Source organism: Lethenteron reissneri, chromosome 20 (genome assembly GCF_015708825.2).
Source record: "Lethenteron reissneri isolate LAM-NWPU_2019-01 chromosome 20, ASM1570882v1, whole genome shotgun sequence".
Taxonomy (NCBI): Eukaryota; Metazoa; Chordata; class Hyperoartia; order Petromyzontiformes; family Petromyzontidae; genus Lethenteron; species Lethenteron reissneri.
In genome coordinates, this window is record NC_083798.1 from 4,451,942 (window position 1) to 4,467,155 (window position 15,214).

The window sequence follows — 15,214 nt, forward strand, 5'->3', positions numbered from 1 at the left end:
AAAAAATAAATGTCCAAATATATAACCTGGTATGGCTACTCAATGAGAGTCACGTATTTGATGGATGTTTGTTGGTGTGAGTGTTCTCGCAGTGCCACAGATTACGTTTTTGTTTGGCACCGCATCTCACTTGATGCACGCACAAACAGTCGTGAAGAAAGAACAGGCATCCGCATCACAGTGTGCAGTGCACCCTTTGAAACGAAACAGCTTTTAGCCGGGCAGTGGTGGTGCACACTTGTGATCCTGCGCTAAGGGGGCAGCGAGGGTTGCTGGCTCGCACAAACGTTGTGAAACTCCCTTGCCGTGGGTGTCGAGAAGTCATACCGTGGCTTGCCAAAAAAGGCAGTACAGCAAGTGGACTAATCGCCACATGTTTCCATCTGTACGGGGATAGAGTGTTGCCCCCTCGCACGCGGGTTTTGTTTTCTCCGAGTGCCCCGATTTACACCCACGTGTATAATAAACACTCATCGTTGATTGGCTGAAAACATCTTAAAATGAAAAACCCAATGCAGGACCCTCCTCAAAAGTGTGGCTCGCCTGGATAAGTAATTAAGGTGTTGTGGTGGTATTTTTCAAGAATCGGCAAATTTTGTTTGGAAACTTACTTCATCGGAGACTTAAACTTAATGTTGATGCAACGGCACAAGCCATGGAACGGTCGTGAGTAATGGTGTTTTCTTTCGGGCCTAGAGGTGGAAAGTTTTCCACTCCAGTCAAGCTGCCTGTGTATGATGGTTTAATGAGGGTTCTTTTGGAAATGAAGGGTTGTGGAGCCCACGGATTACTGTTATGATTGAGATTTTTTTTCAAACACAATTTACCACATTAACAAATAAATTAAAACGTTGCTATTTGCGTGAGATTGCCGTGCAAACTTAATAGTAAATTTCGGCACAATGAAGATTGGCAACACAATATTTGATGTTGCATGTATTACTATAAAGCATATTTAATCGTAGTAAAACTGGATACTTCAGTGAGTACAATTACAGTAAGCAGTGGCAAATATAAGGTATACATCAGATCCCAGGGTTTTTTTTGTATGCATTTGCTCCTCAGTTCATCGTCAAGTTGATTTAGTTCCTGTTGTTGAATAGAATAAACTTCAGGGGAAAAAAAATAAGAGTACCGCATTTGTGACCAGATTGAAAACAAAAGCTCAACCCATGTGCAATAACACTGCCTTAAGGGGAATAATAAAATGAATTCGGATGATTTCATGAAGAAGGGCCATTGCCAGAAACGTTGTTTATTTTAGAATTATTGATGAATCCATTGAGGTTGTTTCTTTCGCAAAGCGCGTCGCCAACCGCGCTAATCGGAGGTGCGGGGGAAGGGCAACAAACTAAACACGAAAAGCAGTTCTCAAGAAATTAGTTTTCAATCTAGATCGTTTAAAAGTGCATAGCTCCAGTGGCTTCCCTAATATCGGAAGGAAGAGCGTTCCAGACGGCCGCAGAAGCGCGCGATGGAGTGGTGGCCGTCTTTGTTCGATGGTTCGCCACCACTGCCAATGCAGTATCACCAACTAATTTGTTTCAGGTTGAAAACGGATCGCCGCCGAGTGAGGCGAGCTGAACATGCGGCAGATTTTCTCAAGGTGGCGATCTTGTACAGTCTTTTTTTTACCTTCAGAAACCAAGTTTTAAACGTTTTAATACACATCATGGTTGGGTCTCAAAATGGCCAAAATTTTAATATTTTATTTCACGATTTATTTTGAAAGTCGAGCGATGTTTGACAATATTCACATTTGGTGTCGTGTGCACATTTGTAAACTACAGGTGTAAACTACAATTGAAAAGCCCATGATTAGCTTAACTCTGACATCTTAAGTTTTCAAATTAAGGATTTTTAGGTAGTTTTAATATAATTTATTTGCCATCTTTGCGCGTTATTTTTTTATAATAGCGTATTTTTGTTTGAGAGCTTGCGAGAAAAAATATAAAACTGTCAGAGTGGCGGGCAGCAGTTAACCCGCTGTGCTATGAACAAAGTGAGCCGAGTTCGATTCCCGGCTATAGCTGACAAGTGGCAAGTGATGTGAGAGTCGGTCCTGCCCCTTTCACCAACCTGTACTGCTCGGCATGGCGAGATACAACAACAATGTCTGACATAGCATGGCGAGGCCTTCGTCCATTGCTGGATTGAGAATGGCTGAATAATTTTTTTTGGGTATTTTCTTAACGGAATTTAAAGAACAAAGGGAATCTAAGTCTCCTGTTTGTTTGCATGTTGTCTACTGGTAATGTAATGCACTGCGGCAATACCACAAAATTGGTGCGTCATCTCCAAATTTGTGGCAGTGACAATGACATCCCGAGGCCACCGTTCATATAAGTAGGCTAGTCTTCGCTCGTGTTTGTGGCCAATTTATAATTTGCCCACACGTGCCAGAGTTGCTCTTTCTGAGTAAGTAGCCATGGATAAAGACCCTTGTGCTGGGCTGGGAGATATTCTTGTGGGCCAAATCTGTTGCGAGGAAATTATGCCATTTGGGTCATGGTGCTGATAATGATACTAGACAAAGTAAAATGTGCAGTCCTGCAATTTGTTGCTGAGCGCAACTGCTCCAATGCTCCCGAGAGCCTCCATACAAAGGGAATTTTGGCTTTCTCTTCCACATTGGCCCAAACGTCTCGAAAGACGTGGGAATACTCACTATTAATCCCATAGCAGGCGACCACTCTTCAACTAACTGTGGTCTATGCATTCATACTGCTGGGTGTAAATAGATGAAATCCGACTGCCAATTCTGCTTAGCATTAAATCACGGCAGCATCCCACTTATATGCAGGCGGTCATCAGACCTCCGCCAGGTTGCGTTCCGAAATGACGCAAGTCGAGACCGATTTTGTCAGCGTAACGATGATTTAATGGGGGGCTTACGTTCCTGACCAAGGCTTCCGATATGCAACTGGTTTTTTTTTATAGATACGAATACAAACTACCAAATCGCATGAACTAAATCAACACCAACAACAAAATCTATAATAATGCACAGAGGTTTAGCACCGGAGCGCCACGTTGGGCAATGCACCGTGAGTACATTTGTTTTGCGAGCAGAACCCACGCCTGGGTCCGGCGTCGTGCAATGAGCGCGGTCCGTTCCGCCGCCAGTAACAACGTGGGTGGCGGCATATGTCGACCTGCCCTAAGTGCGGATCGACGCAAGTCCAGGACCGCCTCTGCTTCTCCATCCCATTGATTCCTTGAATTTCCCTTAAACAGCTTAAACCCTTACGGCGTACGCGTCGGTGGCACATATCGAACGTTCATTATCCACTCCGAAGTGCATGCGCGATTCGACAACGAGGCACTTGCAGTGTCACTTGCAATTTTTTTTTTGCGCGCTCGGTCAGGGCTTTTGTTGTTCTGGCAAACAGAGCTCAACTCGACCCACGACCCTTCGCCCCCCCCCCCCCCTCGTGCTTCACCCGGACGATGGCGGTGGTGGTGGTGGCGGCTTGTTTTGATTTCGGCCAGAGCGCTCGACCACCCAACGCGCTCAAAATCGGTGTTACCGAGACGCGAGACCCTCAGGAAGCAGATGCCGAGTGCTGGGCGTGTGCGCCAGCCCCTGGCAATGGGCTCGCTTGTGTTTTTTTCACCCCGTGGCTCGGTCACGCTGGGCTGAAGGGGAACGCTGTTTCGGGGGGGGGGGCTTCCCCGTGGCGATGAGGGCTTGCCCAGTTGGTGTGCAAGTCTGCTCCGTACTGATGAACTGGTCGTAGCATTCTTGATTGGTTCTGCGAATTGTGCCAGCCAGTGGCTCATCACCACCGGCGAAGCATTGAATATCTGACATTTTAAGCGTTGGTTTTGACTTATTTATTGATACTCATGCTGTTAAAAAAATATTCTTCGTTATTTGCTGTGTTGTGTATGAAACGGTATCTTTTGTTTTTTTGAATTTTCATAATCGCAGCAAATTAGCAAGTAAGCACAAAGAGTCAATTGTGCCGAAGTGACGCACATATGTTGACCTGTGATGTGCATGTGCTCGGTTACTACTGTACAATGGAATGCTCACCTTGACAAAGAGGGTTTGTGTGAACAATTATGCCATGAGTCTTTAAAGTCAGAATTTTACATTGATGAATGCCAGTCTCGTGTTAATCTTGTAAAGGGATATACTCTCGTAAAATATGCTAATCAGCACGTGCAGTGTACATGATAGAGTATAGTGTCAGTCGCGCTGTAAAATCTGACGGCGTGAAATATTTTTTGTCGGCATTACCGTGACAGACCCCCCCTATTAAATCATTGGAGGTGTGACAGGTCGGACACGTTTGCATTATTTTGGTAAAATATTGACAAATGCGTTTTGGAAATTATTTATAACGTTGTCATTTGAGCATGCGCTACTTCTCAATAACTGCCAAAAAAAATCGTCGTTTACGGTCACCCCGCTTGTTTTATGGATTTCCTTTGTTGCTGGTAAACGCCTGTTTAGGGGCTTATGTTTGTCTTCATAGCTCACTTCTCAAAGGAAGGTAGAACAAGAGGGAGGCATGATTCTAGTCCTGTTTTTGCCAGGCAGGCTTCCACATGGGGTCGTTTACAAGTGATGAGCTCCACATCACCGATTAGAGAGGAATTTTTCACTGGATATGTTTTGCTGATTAATTTGCAACTGTTTCAACTAGAGATCCAGAGCTATTAAATTGCAGATAATTTTCTCGTGTAAATTGTGTGGTTTGTTTGTAATTTCACTTATTCGTTTTGCATTATTTTTCCCCCCAAAACGAGTTCAAAAATGTTTTCAATTGGGGGGGGGGGGGGGGTCCCACTTTAGATGGGTAGCCAATTTTTTTTCATGAATGCCTGAAGGAAATGCAACGCGTGATGGAAGAGGACTGACTTCAGTGTGGCACAGATACGTCAGAATTACAATTGTACGATTGCCTCCTGCGGCTGTCCCATTGTCCATTAGATGATTCCGTACACTGTGACGCCTTACACAGCAAGACTTTAACACGGCTTCTCGTCCATTAGCTGCCAATGAATTCAGCTTTAAGGAGACGAGAAACTGAGCTTTTGGATGGCTGCGATGGACATAAGTGATGGGGTTTCATTAGAAAGCAGTGTGTGTGTATTTAATGCTCAATGCATCATACATTTTGTACGTGGTTCTAGTTTGTGCTCATCGCATATGCATTGCATTGCAATAGAGCATGCATTTTACAACAGCATTGCCTTCCAATTAAGCGTACCACCATCTGCACATGATGTGAGATTTGAAAACCCATATCAGGGCAGTGACCCCATCTACAACGATAGCGATCAACGGCCACCACTAAACTGCAGTGGCCTCTCGATTTGACAAATGCATTCCAGTATAGAGGCTCTGCATCAAATGTATTTAGATCATTCAACAATATCTGTATAGCAATCAATCATATATTTGCAGGTCATTATATGCATTGAAACTTGATTTATGCATATATAGAGAGAGAGAGACGTTTTTCTATAACTAAATTCATTATTGATGCCGGTACTTTTTCATAGTTTTCAATACACGCCCTTTGAATTCTGGGCAACATTCGCAACGTGATTTTTGTGTTTCTTACGTGCGAGTTGTGACGCTCCCACTGCTCGGAGGTAACTGGAGCAAAGCCCAACAAGCATCGGTGAAGATATCCGCATGGACGAGGAGCAAACTCTCTATATTGGCCTCGAATAAACCGATAACAGCTGCTTTCGGGGCAAAATTGAACAGGCGTTTTGGTTATCTTGTGTCAGGGCCTTGTTGTGCATAAGTGAATTAAAATACAGTACAGTAGGGGCTAGGGGGGCAGTTGTGTGTCGTCTTTCATCTCCTGTGAAACAAGCTGCCTCGGTTTGATTTGCAATCATGGCTAACATCGGTGGCACATTACATCAACGGTTTCTGGGCCTCTATTCAATTCAGACACACACACTTCAACTCGGCATGGTGAAGATTGGTTCAATAACCCCGGTAAATAAAATAGCTTCTTGAGAATCATCTAGCAGTGGATTGACCAAGGGCTATATATTACTTTAAGATTATTTAATTGGTGGTTGAATGTGTATGCCATTATAAAAGTACATACATTTGAAAACTTGTATACTCACTGGTATCAACCCGACTTTTAAGTAATTCAAATTGCTTAGAAAGAACGTTATTCGATATGAAGACAATGAATGTAAGAGCGAATAATGGGCATAGCTAAGCAGGTAAACACATCTCGAGAAACTACTCTATCTATAATTGTGTCACGACTAAATCTTGGCCCATCTATTATATTTGTTTCGGTCTGGCAAGTGGATGGCAATAATTTATCATGAAACCGCCATTCAGCAGTGTAATGATGGTGGTAGTGTTGGTGCCGATGCCGATGATGGTGATGACGACGAATGCGGATGATTTTGTTTCGCCGTTTATACTGCAGACGACGAGGAGGGTGATGACGATGAAGAAGACAGGGAGGAGGAGGAGCAGGGCTGCCTGTGGAATCAGTTCCAGTGCGGTGGTGGGGCTTGTGTGCCACGCAGCTGGGTGTGCGACTGGGAAAGTGACTGCAGCGATGGCTCCGATGAGACCAGCTGCCGTGAGTCTGCACTGAACACCGCACCTGCACTCTATCATCAGCATCATCGGCAATGATGGATCCACTGCTGTCCCAAGGTCTACTGGCACGACTACCATCTCACATGGGTCCGACAATGTCACAATTCATCTCACTCCTGCACACGAGCCGATCTTTTTGCTCTAATCTCCACGCTGAATATTCTCTCTCGTAGACTTTCTACTTTGGCTGCAATTCCATCAACAGTTTTTGTATATCCTTCTCGTGGTGTGTCCTGCCCAAGCCTTCTTTGATTTCCTAAGCAGTCAATATTATTTCTCGAATTTGTGTTTTGCTCCTTGATCCATGTGTTGCTCTGTATGCCCCCTCATTGTTATTCTAAGCAAGTATCTCCCTATATTTTCTGACACTCGCTCCATTCATTTCACAGTCATTGTTTGATTATTCTCTGCAATTTGTCATTGCTGCTCCCAACACCGTACTGATGTACAAAATTATCATAAGTCCAAGCACTCAATTTTAAAAGGTAACAATAAATACACTTAATATGAATGCTTATCTATAGTTGTACCAAAAATGTGCAAATAATGTAAGTTTGAACAACTGTGCGTATTTAAGGCGGTGGTAAGCACATTTATATGAAGTAATTCCGCTACCCTTGATACGTCTCCCAGTGAAACTCATTATATTTGGATTTTTTTTGGTTCATTGGAAAAGTGCATGATCTCATCAGTGTTTTTTTTTCCAAGGACAAATGTGGCAATGTTTGAAAGTGTTGGTAGGCTGTTTTGTATATTTTGTTAAATACTGTGAAGCATAATGAGCACGGAATGGCTTAATAACACATAATGCTGTTTAGATTCCATAGCTATGGCCTACAGAATTGTACAACCATCAAGTTTACCAGGTACTTGATCTAATCTATGACGCTTGAACTCAGATATGTATTGTGCAAGTATTACACCCTAATTAGGGCTTGTCAGAAAATGTCAACATGGCTTTTTTAACTTTTAAAATTACAGCCCTGAATTAGAAAAAATACATCTAAATTCATACGGATTTCCAGTTCAAATGGTGAATGATATTAAAATGCACCATTTTACCTTTGTGAAAAATAAATCAAATCTTCTGTTGAGGGTTTGTCTTCCGCAGCCAATAGTTTTGCACAAGTTTTAGCAACGTTTACACAAATAGGAATAGACATTTAAAAGTTAAACCTTAAAAACAGTAGATCATTCTTAAACATTAATGTCTATACACTTTGATTCTTTCAGTAAAGTTACGTAGATAGAAAATTAATAGATCCCGACCTTGTTGTCTGTATATTTGGAGTTTCCATGTTCTCACAGTGGTCACGTGGATTTTTCTCCAGGTCCTCCGGTTTTCCCTTCAACATTTAGAAACATGCGCTTAGAGTATTTGACTGCTATAAATGTCTACATGATCAGCCACTTCGTTGAGCTTTCATTTGTGACCAGGCCCTTTCTGACAAAAAGCTATATAGCTCAGTGGGTCTTATCTGGTCCAATGAATAGTTAGTTTCGTATCATGATATCAGTTTCTGAGAAATGTGTACATTCAGTTTTATTGGATAGTTTCTGTTATTTTCTTGCTGCACTTACATTTTCAGTTATACTTTTCTCACATTTGCAATAATATATGCTCCATCGTAAAGATACAAACTTCTCTCCTGCTTATGCTGGTTAAGATAATGTTATGGTAACTCATGTGCAGGCATGGGAAAGTATATAAAAAAACTATCTTATCTGCATACATACTGTATTTCTGCTGCTGATCAAAATTCGTGAGCAAATAGACATTAGGCTCAAGCAAACTTTATACCAGCATGTTAAACTAGCCAGGCAATTACAATTTCTGGCAATGCAGGAGCTCTTCAAAGATTTTTCTGTTTGCTTAAAGTACGCACTGTATTGCTGTAACCGATTTACTTATAGATGTTGTATTCATTTTGTTCCTACAGTTGAAGGCATTGGGCCGTTTGAAACTGTTAGTTTTAGAGTTTGTGTAAACACAAACAGGTGTAGTAGGTTTAGCCTAGTGGTGTTCCAGCTCTGACTAATTTTTTTTATTTTACCAGGTAAGGCCCAATAATCTAAGTAGCTCTTTTTCAGCAACGACCTGGCCACAATCGGTAATTCAACGAAGTGGCTTATCATGTGGAAATTTATAGCAGTAGCCAAATACTCTAAACGCGTGTTTCTAAATGTTGAGGGAAACATCGGAGGACCTGGAGAAGAATCGACGCGAACACGGCTGCAGTTCCATAGGCAAGAATGTGATCAAGCTGACCTCATTATGTACAGAGTTTGCTCTAACGATTGCATGAAATAGAAAGGGGATTTTGTTTTAAAATTGTATGTATGTATATATTATCAATTCTGATAAGAAGCATGACTTTTGTTGTCATCTATTTATCATTTACTTCTACTTCTAAAAGTGCTTCATAGCAACCAACACTTTCTATTTTTTTGTATGAAAGAATTATCCCTTTACCTTGAAGTGCCTCCCGAATGGAGGGCAGTTTTGGAGGTGTGATAAAGGCTTCTATAGACGACCAGTGTATTTCAGTTGGCTTACAATGCACTGCGCTTCTGCCAGACAGTATTGGCATTGCTTGCGCCTTCATTCAGTGCGACACAATGAAGCAACTGGTAATATATAGGGAAATGCAATGTTCTATTTTTCACACGTTGCCTCCATTGGGAAAGCTTGCCTGCCACATAAGATGGACTTTACGCAATGAGTAATGACCCCAGATATGAATGGAAATTTTAATTCGGGACTCATTAATGTTTTTGCAGCCGCAAAGTGGTATTACTTTCGAATAGTAAATGTGGAATATTGAGGTTCTAGTGCTTTATTTATAGTGGCGGTATATAATTGGCTTATTTACATATCAGCTGTCTCATATGTGTGAGCATTTGCATGTGCTAATTAGCATAGTAATGCAACTAACAAGGTAATGGGCAAGGGGGTAGTTAGTCAATCTCGGTACAAGCAGGCTGTAGAGTGCTCTCCTTTGGCTTTCTTGACATCTTTAAAGGGATCTACTGCCACATTAATGTGATCACGGTTACTGTGACCAGGGTGGTTGCTATGCATATGGAATGCTGCTCAGCATTATGCAACAATTGGCTATTTTACAAAATCCTTTGGGTCACATAACATGTTGAAACTGCCTGTCGCATTTGACGAGCTCAGCTAATAATGATTTAAGTGAAGATTTAATAGATGCTCAAGGTAAGATTGATTTAGATGTTCATATTCGTTCATCTTTCCTGATTAGTCATCATGGCTTCGTCCTTGAAAATAGCCTCTTCCTTTTATTCAGAGGCATAACGTTGGGTAAAAAAATAAGACAGCTTTTTAAAGCATTATTATATTTTATATTATTTTGAATCATTCCCAAGTTGTCTAATGTTTTAATTCCCCCTTGTTTTTTTTTACATAATTGTATTTAATGGCCACTGCATGTTTTTTTCTCACTGTATATTTTCTAAGTTGTAATTGTTAGAAATAAAGATGAAAACATTGGAATGTCACAATTACTGATCGAATGCAGAGTGTGTATTTAGTAACGGGACTTGCATAACTTGAAGCAACATAATAAAATGGGAATATTTATTTATTTATCTCAACCACTGCTGTTTGGTTATTAAATGTTTCTCATTATTTTTTTTCATGTGCGTGTTGGCAGCCAAGTCACCTTCGATAATCCTCCAAAGTATGCAATTTTCCCCATTACTTGGTGCCAATCTTAAGAATATTTTTTTTTAAATAGGCACAACATTCCTAACCGAGGACATTAGTGTTTCCCTCAAGACGTCTACTCATCTACTCCCCTCAACAATTGCGGTTTTGTTCATTTGTTTTTTGTAAACATTTCTAATTACATCCCAAATTTACGAATTGGAAAGCTGCTGATGATTTTAAAAGGGGGCATGAAGGCACATTGGGGATGTCTGTTTTTATTTAATACTGAACCAACTGTTGAAATGTATGGCGGATAGAGAAAAACGTGTTTTTATAATATGAACAAATGCCATAAATAATTGCAATCACTGGTGTTTATAATTCCCGTGCTTACCCATCTACAAACATTGCTGGACATTGGCTCAGAGATTCCTTCATGAAACAACAAATTTGAAGGTGTGTTTGTTTCTCGATCTGAGTTTCCATTTAAGTTGCTCTTATCAAAATTAACATGAGGAATTCTGGGTGGTTCAGGCGAGAAATATTTTTTGAAAACATTGAGCCCAGCACCATTGAGAACCTGGGATTGAATCTGGGCAGCCACCCGTGATGACACCACCGGGTTCTCAAGTGAGTCAGTTGATGGTCACAGCCGAGTGATTATGATGGCACAAAAAAGCCCACGATGAACAAAACGACACCCATATCCTTTTTCACGGTTCAGCTCGGGCTTGGCTCTGCCATGACTCCTCTTCAGTTCCGTGGGTTTTTTTGTTTACTTCATCGAGTCTCCGGTTGTTGCGCGAATCCTTGTGAATGTTTTTTTTATATATTTTGGATATATCCCTTAGTTTGTGAGAGCTTGGACGACCGTATCAGTTTCCATTGAAGTCAATCACCTTGTCGTAGTCCATAACATCCACATGTAATTAACGACAAATGGGTGAATAACTTTATTTACCAAGGGACTATAATTTGTAAAGGAAGAGCGATCAACACAGTTTTTATAATACAGCATCACATATCTGACTCGCAGGAGCTGAGGCTAGAGGCGGATATGTGAACATCTTTAGAAAATGACAGTTACGCCCATGTGCAAATACTGCACTTGGTGTGGTGGTCAATCCGCTGGGGCGGACGTGTGATGGTCAGATGTGTGAAATTGTACTGCGGTCAGTAATTGAATGTGCAATAGCGTCAATACTTAACGATATTAAACCATTAATCCTATCATATGTACACATAATCGATTCCTGTATTTCAACTGCTAAAGCCTATAACCAATAAAACTCTCTCCCGTCTCCCTATCTCTAAGTCTGATTTACAATATTAATTACAGACACTACGGCCGTGTTCAATATGGCGTTTGACGGTGCGCGCTCTCCACTCGCCCTATGCCCGTTCTGTCCAACACTCGGTCGTCTTTTGCTGCAGGGATTCCCCCAACCCGTACTCGTTCCTGGACTTAAACACAGCCAACGCATCGACTATGCAACTCTTCGCTGTGCCCCTTCCCACCTTACTAACCTCCTGAACACCTGCCTCTCAAATGTGCTACCATTATCTCTCGTATGAGAACGCCCCGAGCTGCCATTCTCTTTCATGGACACTTTTAGTTACCATTGACTTTCGTTTAGAGACACCCTGAATGATCATTATTAATTAGACGCAATTTTGCTATCAACGTTTTTTTACATCCAAAGCACAAAGCTGGAACGTTTCCACAACTATTCAAAATATATTCTTAGGCTATTTCGGTAAAGTCATGTAGATATAGAAAATAATAATCTTAATCGTCGTCATCATGACGACCGCTTGTGTTGCGATCGAAACGTCGTGGTTTTTTTCATATTTTTATTTTCTTACTCTATCTACGTGACTTTATCGAAAGAACCAAAGAATATGAATTCCTGCAGTCACGAAAGTTTTAAGTCAATATTCAAAAGATGTCCGCAATTGTTGGCTCCACCATAATCCCGCGCACTTTGGTCATCGCCACAACTGTGGCATGAGGAGTTGGCCGCATGGGTGCTGTGTGCATGAAATTGGACACATGAACTATTTTTTTCAGATTTTGTAAAAAAAAAACAAAGAATGGCCATCATTCTGCCAAATAGTTGCAGGAATGACAGCCAAAATAGCTACACGAATCAAGCAGCTAGTCTCTCTGGGAATGAAACACAGCTTATTCGAAGTCAAGAGTACTTGGGGTAGAGTGGTCCACCAAATATACGCTATGCTAGCTATTTTCCAGTACTGTGGTGGATATATACTTCCATACATTTGTTTTATCACCGCTCCAAACGTTAGGACCTCACTAATGAGGTGGTCTTAGTACAGAGGCGGGCCCTCAGGGCCAGCAAGGCCTTCTCTGCTGGCCGAGAGAGTGTCAGAATCAGAAAATGTTATTTTTATAATTTAACATATATTATCTTCTTGGTTCTTTCGGTAAAGTCACGTAGAAGGGAAATAAAACAATTAAAAATGTATTATTTTATATTTTATTATTTTATTATTTCCCTTCTACGTGACTTTACTGAAATAACCAAGAATATGAATCCATGCAGTCACGAAAGCTTTAAATAAAAATTTAACATGTATTTTCATGAATGTTATATGTATTTTATAAAGTTCGTTCCCATCTGTCTATTAACGTCATTTCATTGCTAATCTCTCAGTTGTGCTGCTTCCAGCGCAGCTCATATATTACACTGGTCAACACACTTTTTCTGGCATAAGGTATTCCAACGGTTCTAATGTCATTTTGGGGTGCTGATTCCAAATCTGGCATCAGTTTTTGTCTATCACATCAGGTTTTTGAGATATCAAATATTGCATTTTCAATAAAAACTGCAGAAGAAAAATATTAAATAAATGTGGATATCTACATAAAATTATATTATAAACACACTATCCTAAAAATACAGCACCATATTTTAACACTAAAGCAGTCACTGACTCGCAACAACTTGCAATCATAAGTGACAGAGTTAATTTCAGGTAAAATCAATGAAAATGGGGTATGCCGATAGCATAAAAATGAGATGTGATAGAGCAAATCTGAGATCAGATTTGGAATCAGCACCCTGAAGTTAGTCTAGAACAGCTGCAAAAGTTCCAGGCCAGAAAAAAAAATGATATTTTTTTGTTGACCAGTGTTATTAGAGCTTTTATCCAATCAGATTTTCCACCTGTGCTGTCTCTGCCTCTCCGGGTAAAAAAATCTACCCCCTGAGGCCTTCAGAATGTCGAGAGAATCAGCTCTGCTGTTGAAGCAAAGGGGGGCGATGTTGTTTGTCATATTCTTTAACCAATCCGATTTAGAGTTTGCCATGTTGAGCGTATTCTTTGACACGCCGGAGCCTTCTAGCTGGCCTAGCCGCCTACGTTAGCCTTGTCCGTGTGGCGTGATCGGAGGGCCAGTTAGCTAACTCAAGTAAAACTAGCTAGCACGTCACAGTAGCATCATCTAAGATTTAATTCAAATTTCTTTCGTGACGTTTAGATTTTTAGATGTAGTGCTTTGGATGTTTTTCTGTGGGGAAGCCTGTTGAATCCTGATTGTGTTATTTGTGTGTTACGCCATTTTTGCTTGCTTGGTGGTCGTATGAGTAAATGTAACTTGTTGTTGTGAGTTTGTTCTCGTTTTATTGGTAATGACATTGATTTGGGCTATGCGATGTCTATTTGTGATGCAGCATCCTGTCATACTGCGTAATAGTGGTACATCCTTGATGGTTTCAGTCACCATGTCTTTGCAATGAATGTATTGTAACTCTCATGTGTTTAAGCCTCGTGTTAAATCTCTTAATTCCGCTCGATAAAGGTTACTGTGAATGTGGGGTGCTTTATGTCGAATGACAATAGCCTATAGGCCACGTGTCAGGGTGAGGTTATTCGAATGCGGTTTAATTGCGGGAGGATAGCACTGAAGGCCTCGGTGTAAAATACACGGCCCGCCACTGGCTTAGTAGGATACAATTATATTATCTAGGTGTCACTGGGTGCTCAATTACAAAACGTGCAAAAGAGAATGTTCTGTCATAGAAAAAAATATAGTATTATATACCATTTATTATCTGGAAACAGTTTGCTCTTGCGAGAAGAACAACCTCTCCTGGCATGCTTGTAGTGGATTATGCCCAAATGATAACTACCCTATAGAAAATCCCATGGAAGTGTTTAAGCATGTGCAAGATTTTTTTATTTGTGTGCAAAATTTAGCGACTGTCTAATAGGAAGCAGAATGCTCAAAACGTAAAATGATACATTCTTATTGACCATTAAAATCGCAAAGAACAGTACACGCCTAATTAAAAGAGTACGTGCATCTAACATAAAATTCACTGGGTCACAAGTTTAATATGCATGTAATGCCTTCAGCATAAAGTCTACACTTCCTAAAGAATTATTAATATGACCATTGAGTCCTAATGTGCATGTTCAGGAGCGCAGCATCCATGCAAGGGACCCATTGGATGGTACATAAAGCAGTGCTCGCTGTAATGTTCTTAACTCTGGGTTTTATGTGTGGTCCTGCAAATTCGGCACTCATGCTAGATATTAATATCGTGGGGTAGATATGTACTATGGACCTGGAACATTTCTCAAGTCATAGTTCTATGCAAAAAAGAAAATAGACTTCACACATAGTGAGCCTGTTGAATTCGTTTTTTTTCAACATGGCAAATTATAAGGATATGAAAACTTAATTGCACGTTATCCAGTCAACTCTTGCGGAATGTGAACATACCTAATCAGCCATCTATCCACTGCTGAATGCAGACCACCCCAAGTTTTTGCCATCCGTTACAATTGTACGTTTCCTAAATCCATCTTGGTCCTGTACAAGATGCAATCTGATTCCATCATCTTGTCTGTGACATTGTGCTCAGGGGTGATCTATCATTTGACTGCCACTCCATCAATGGCCTTGACCA

The 15,214-nt window shown here is 40.9% G+C and overlaps 1 protein-coding gene across 5 annotated transcripts in view; it reads left to right on the forward strand.

Moving 5' to 3' along the window:
- LRP1 (LDL receptor related protein 1) overlaps positions 1 to 15,214 on the forward strand; it is a 308,287-nt gene that overhangs the window by 10,983 nt on the left and 282,090 nt on the right. For all 5 annotated transcript variants that reach the window (XM_061554630.1, XM_061554632.1, XM_061554633.1 and 2 more), the window contains exon 2: positions 6,423 to 6,581. In XM_061554630.1, the coding sequence (XP_061410614.1) occupies positions 6,423 to 6,581 (159 nt within the window). The remainder of the gene's footprint in view (positions 1 to 6,422; positions 6,582 to 15,214) is intronic.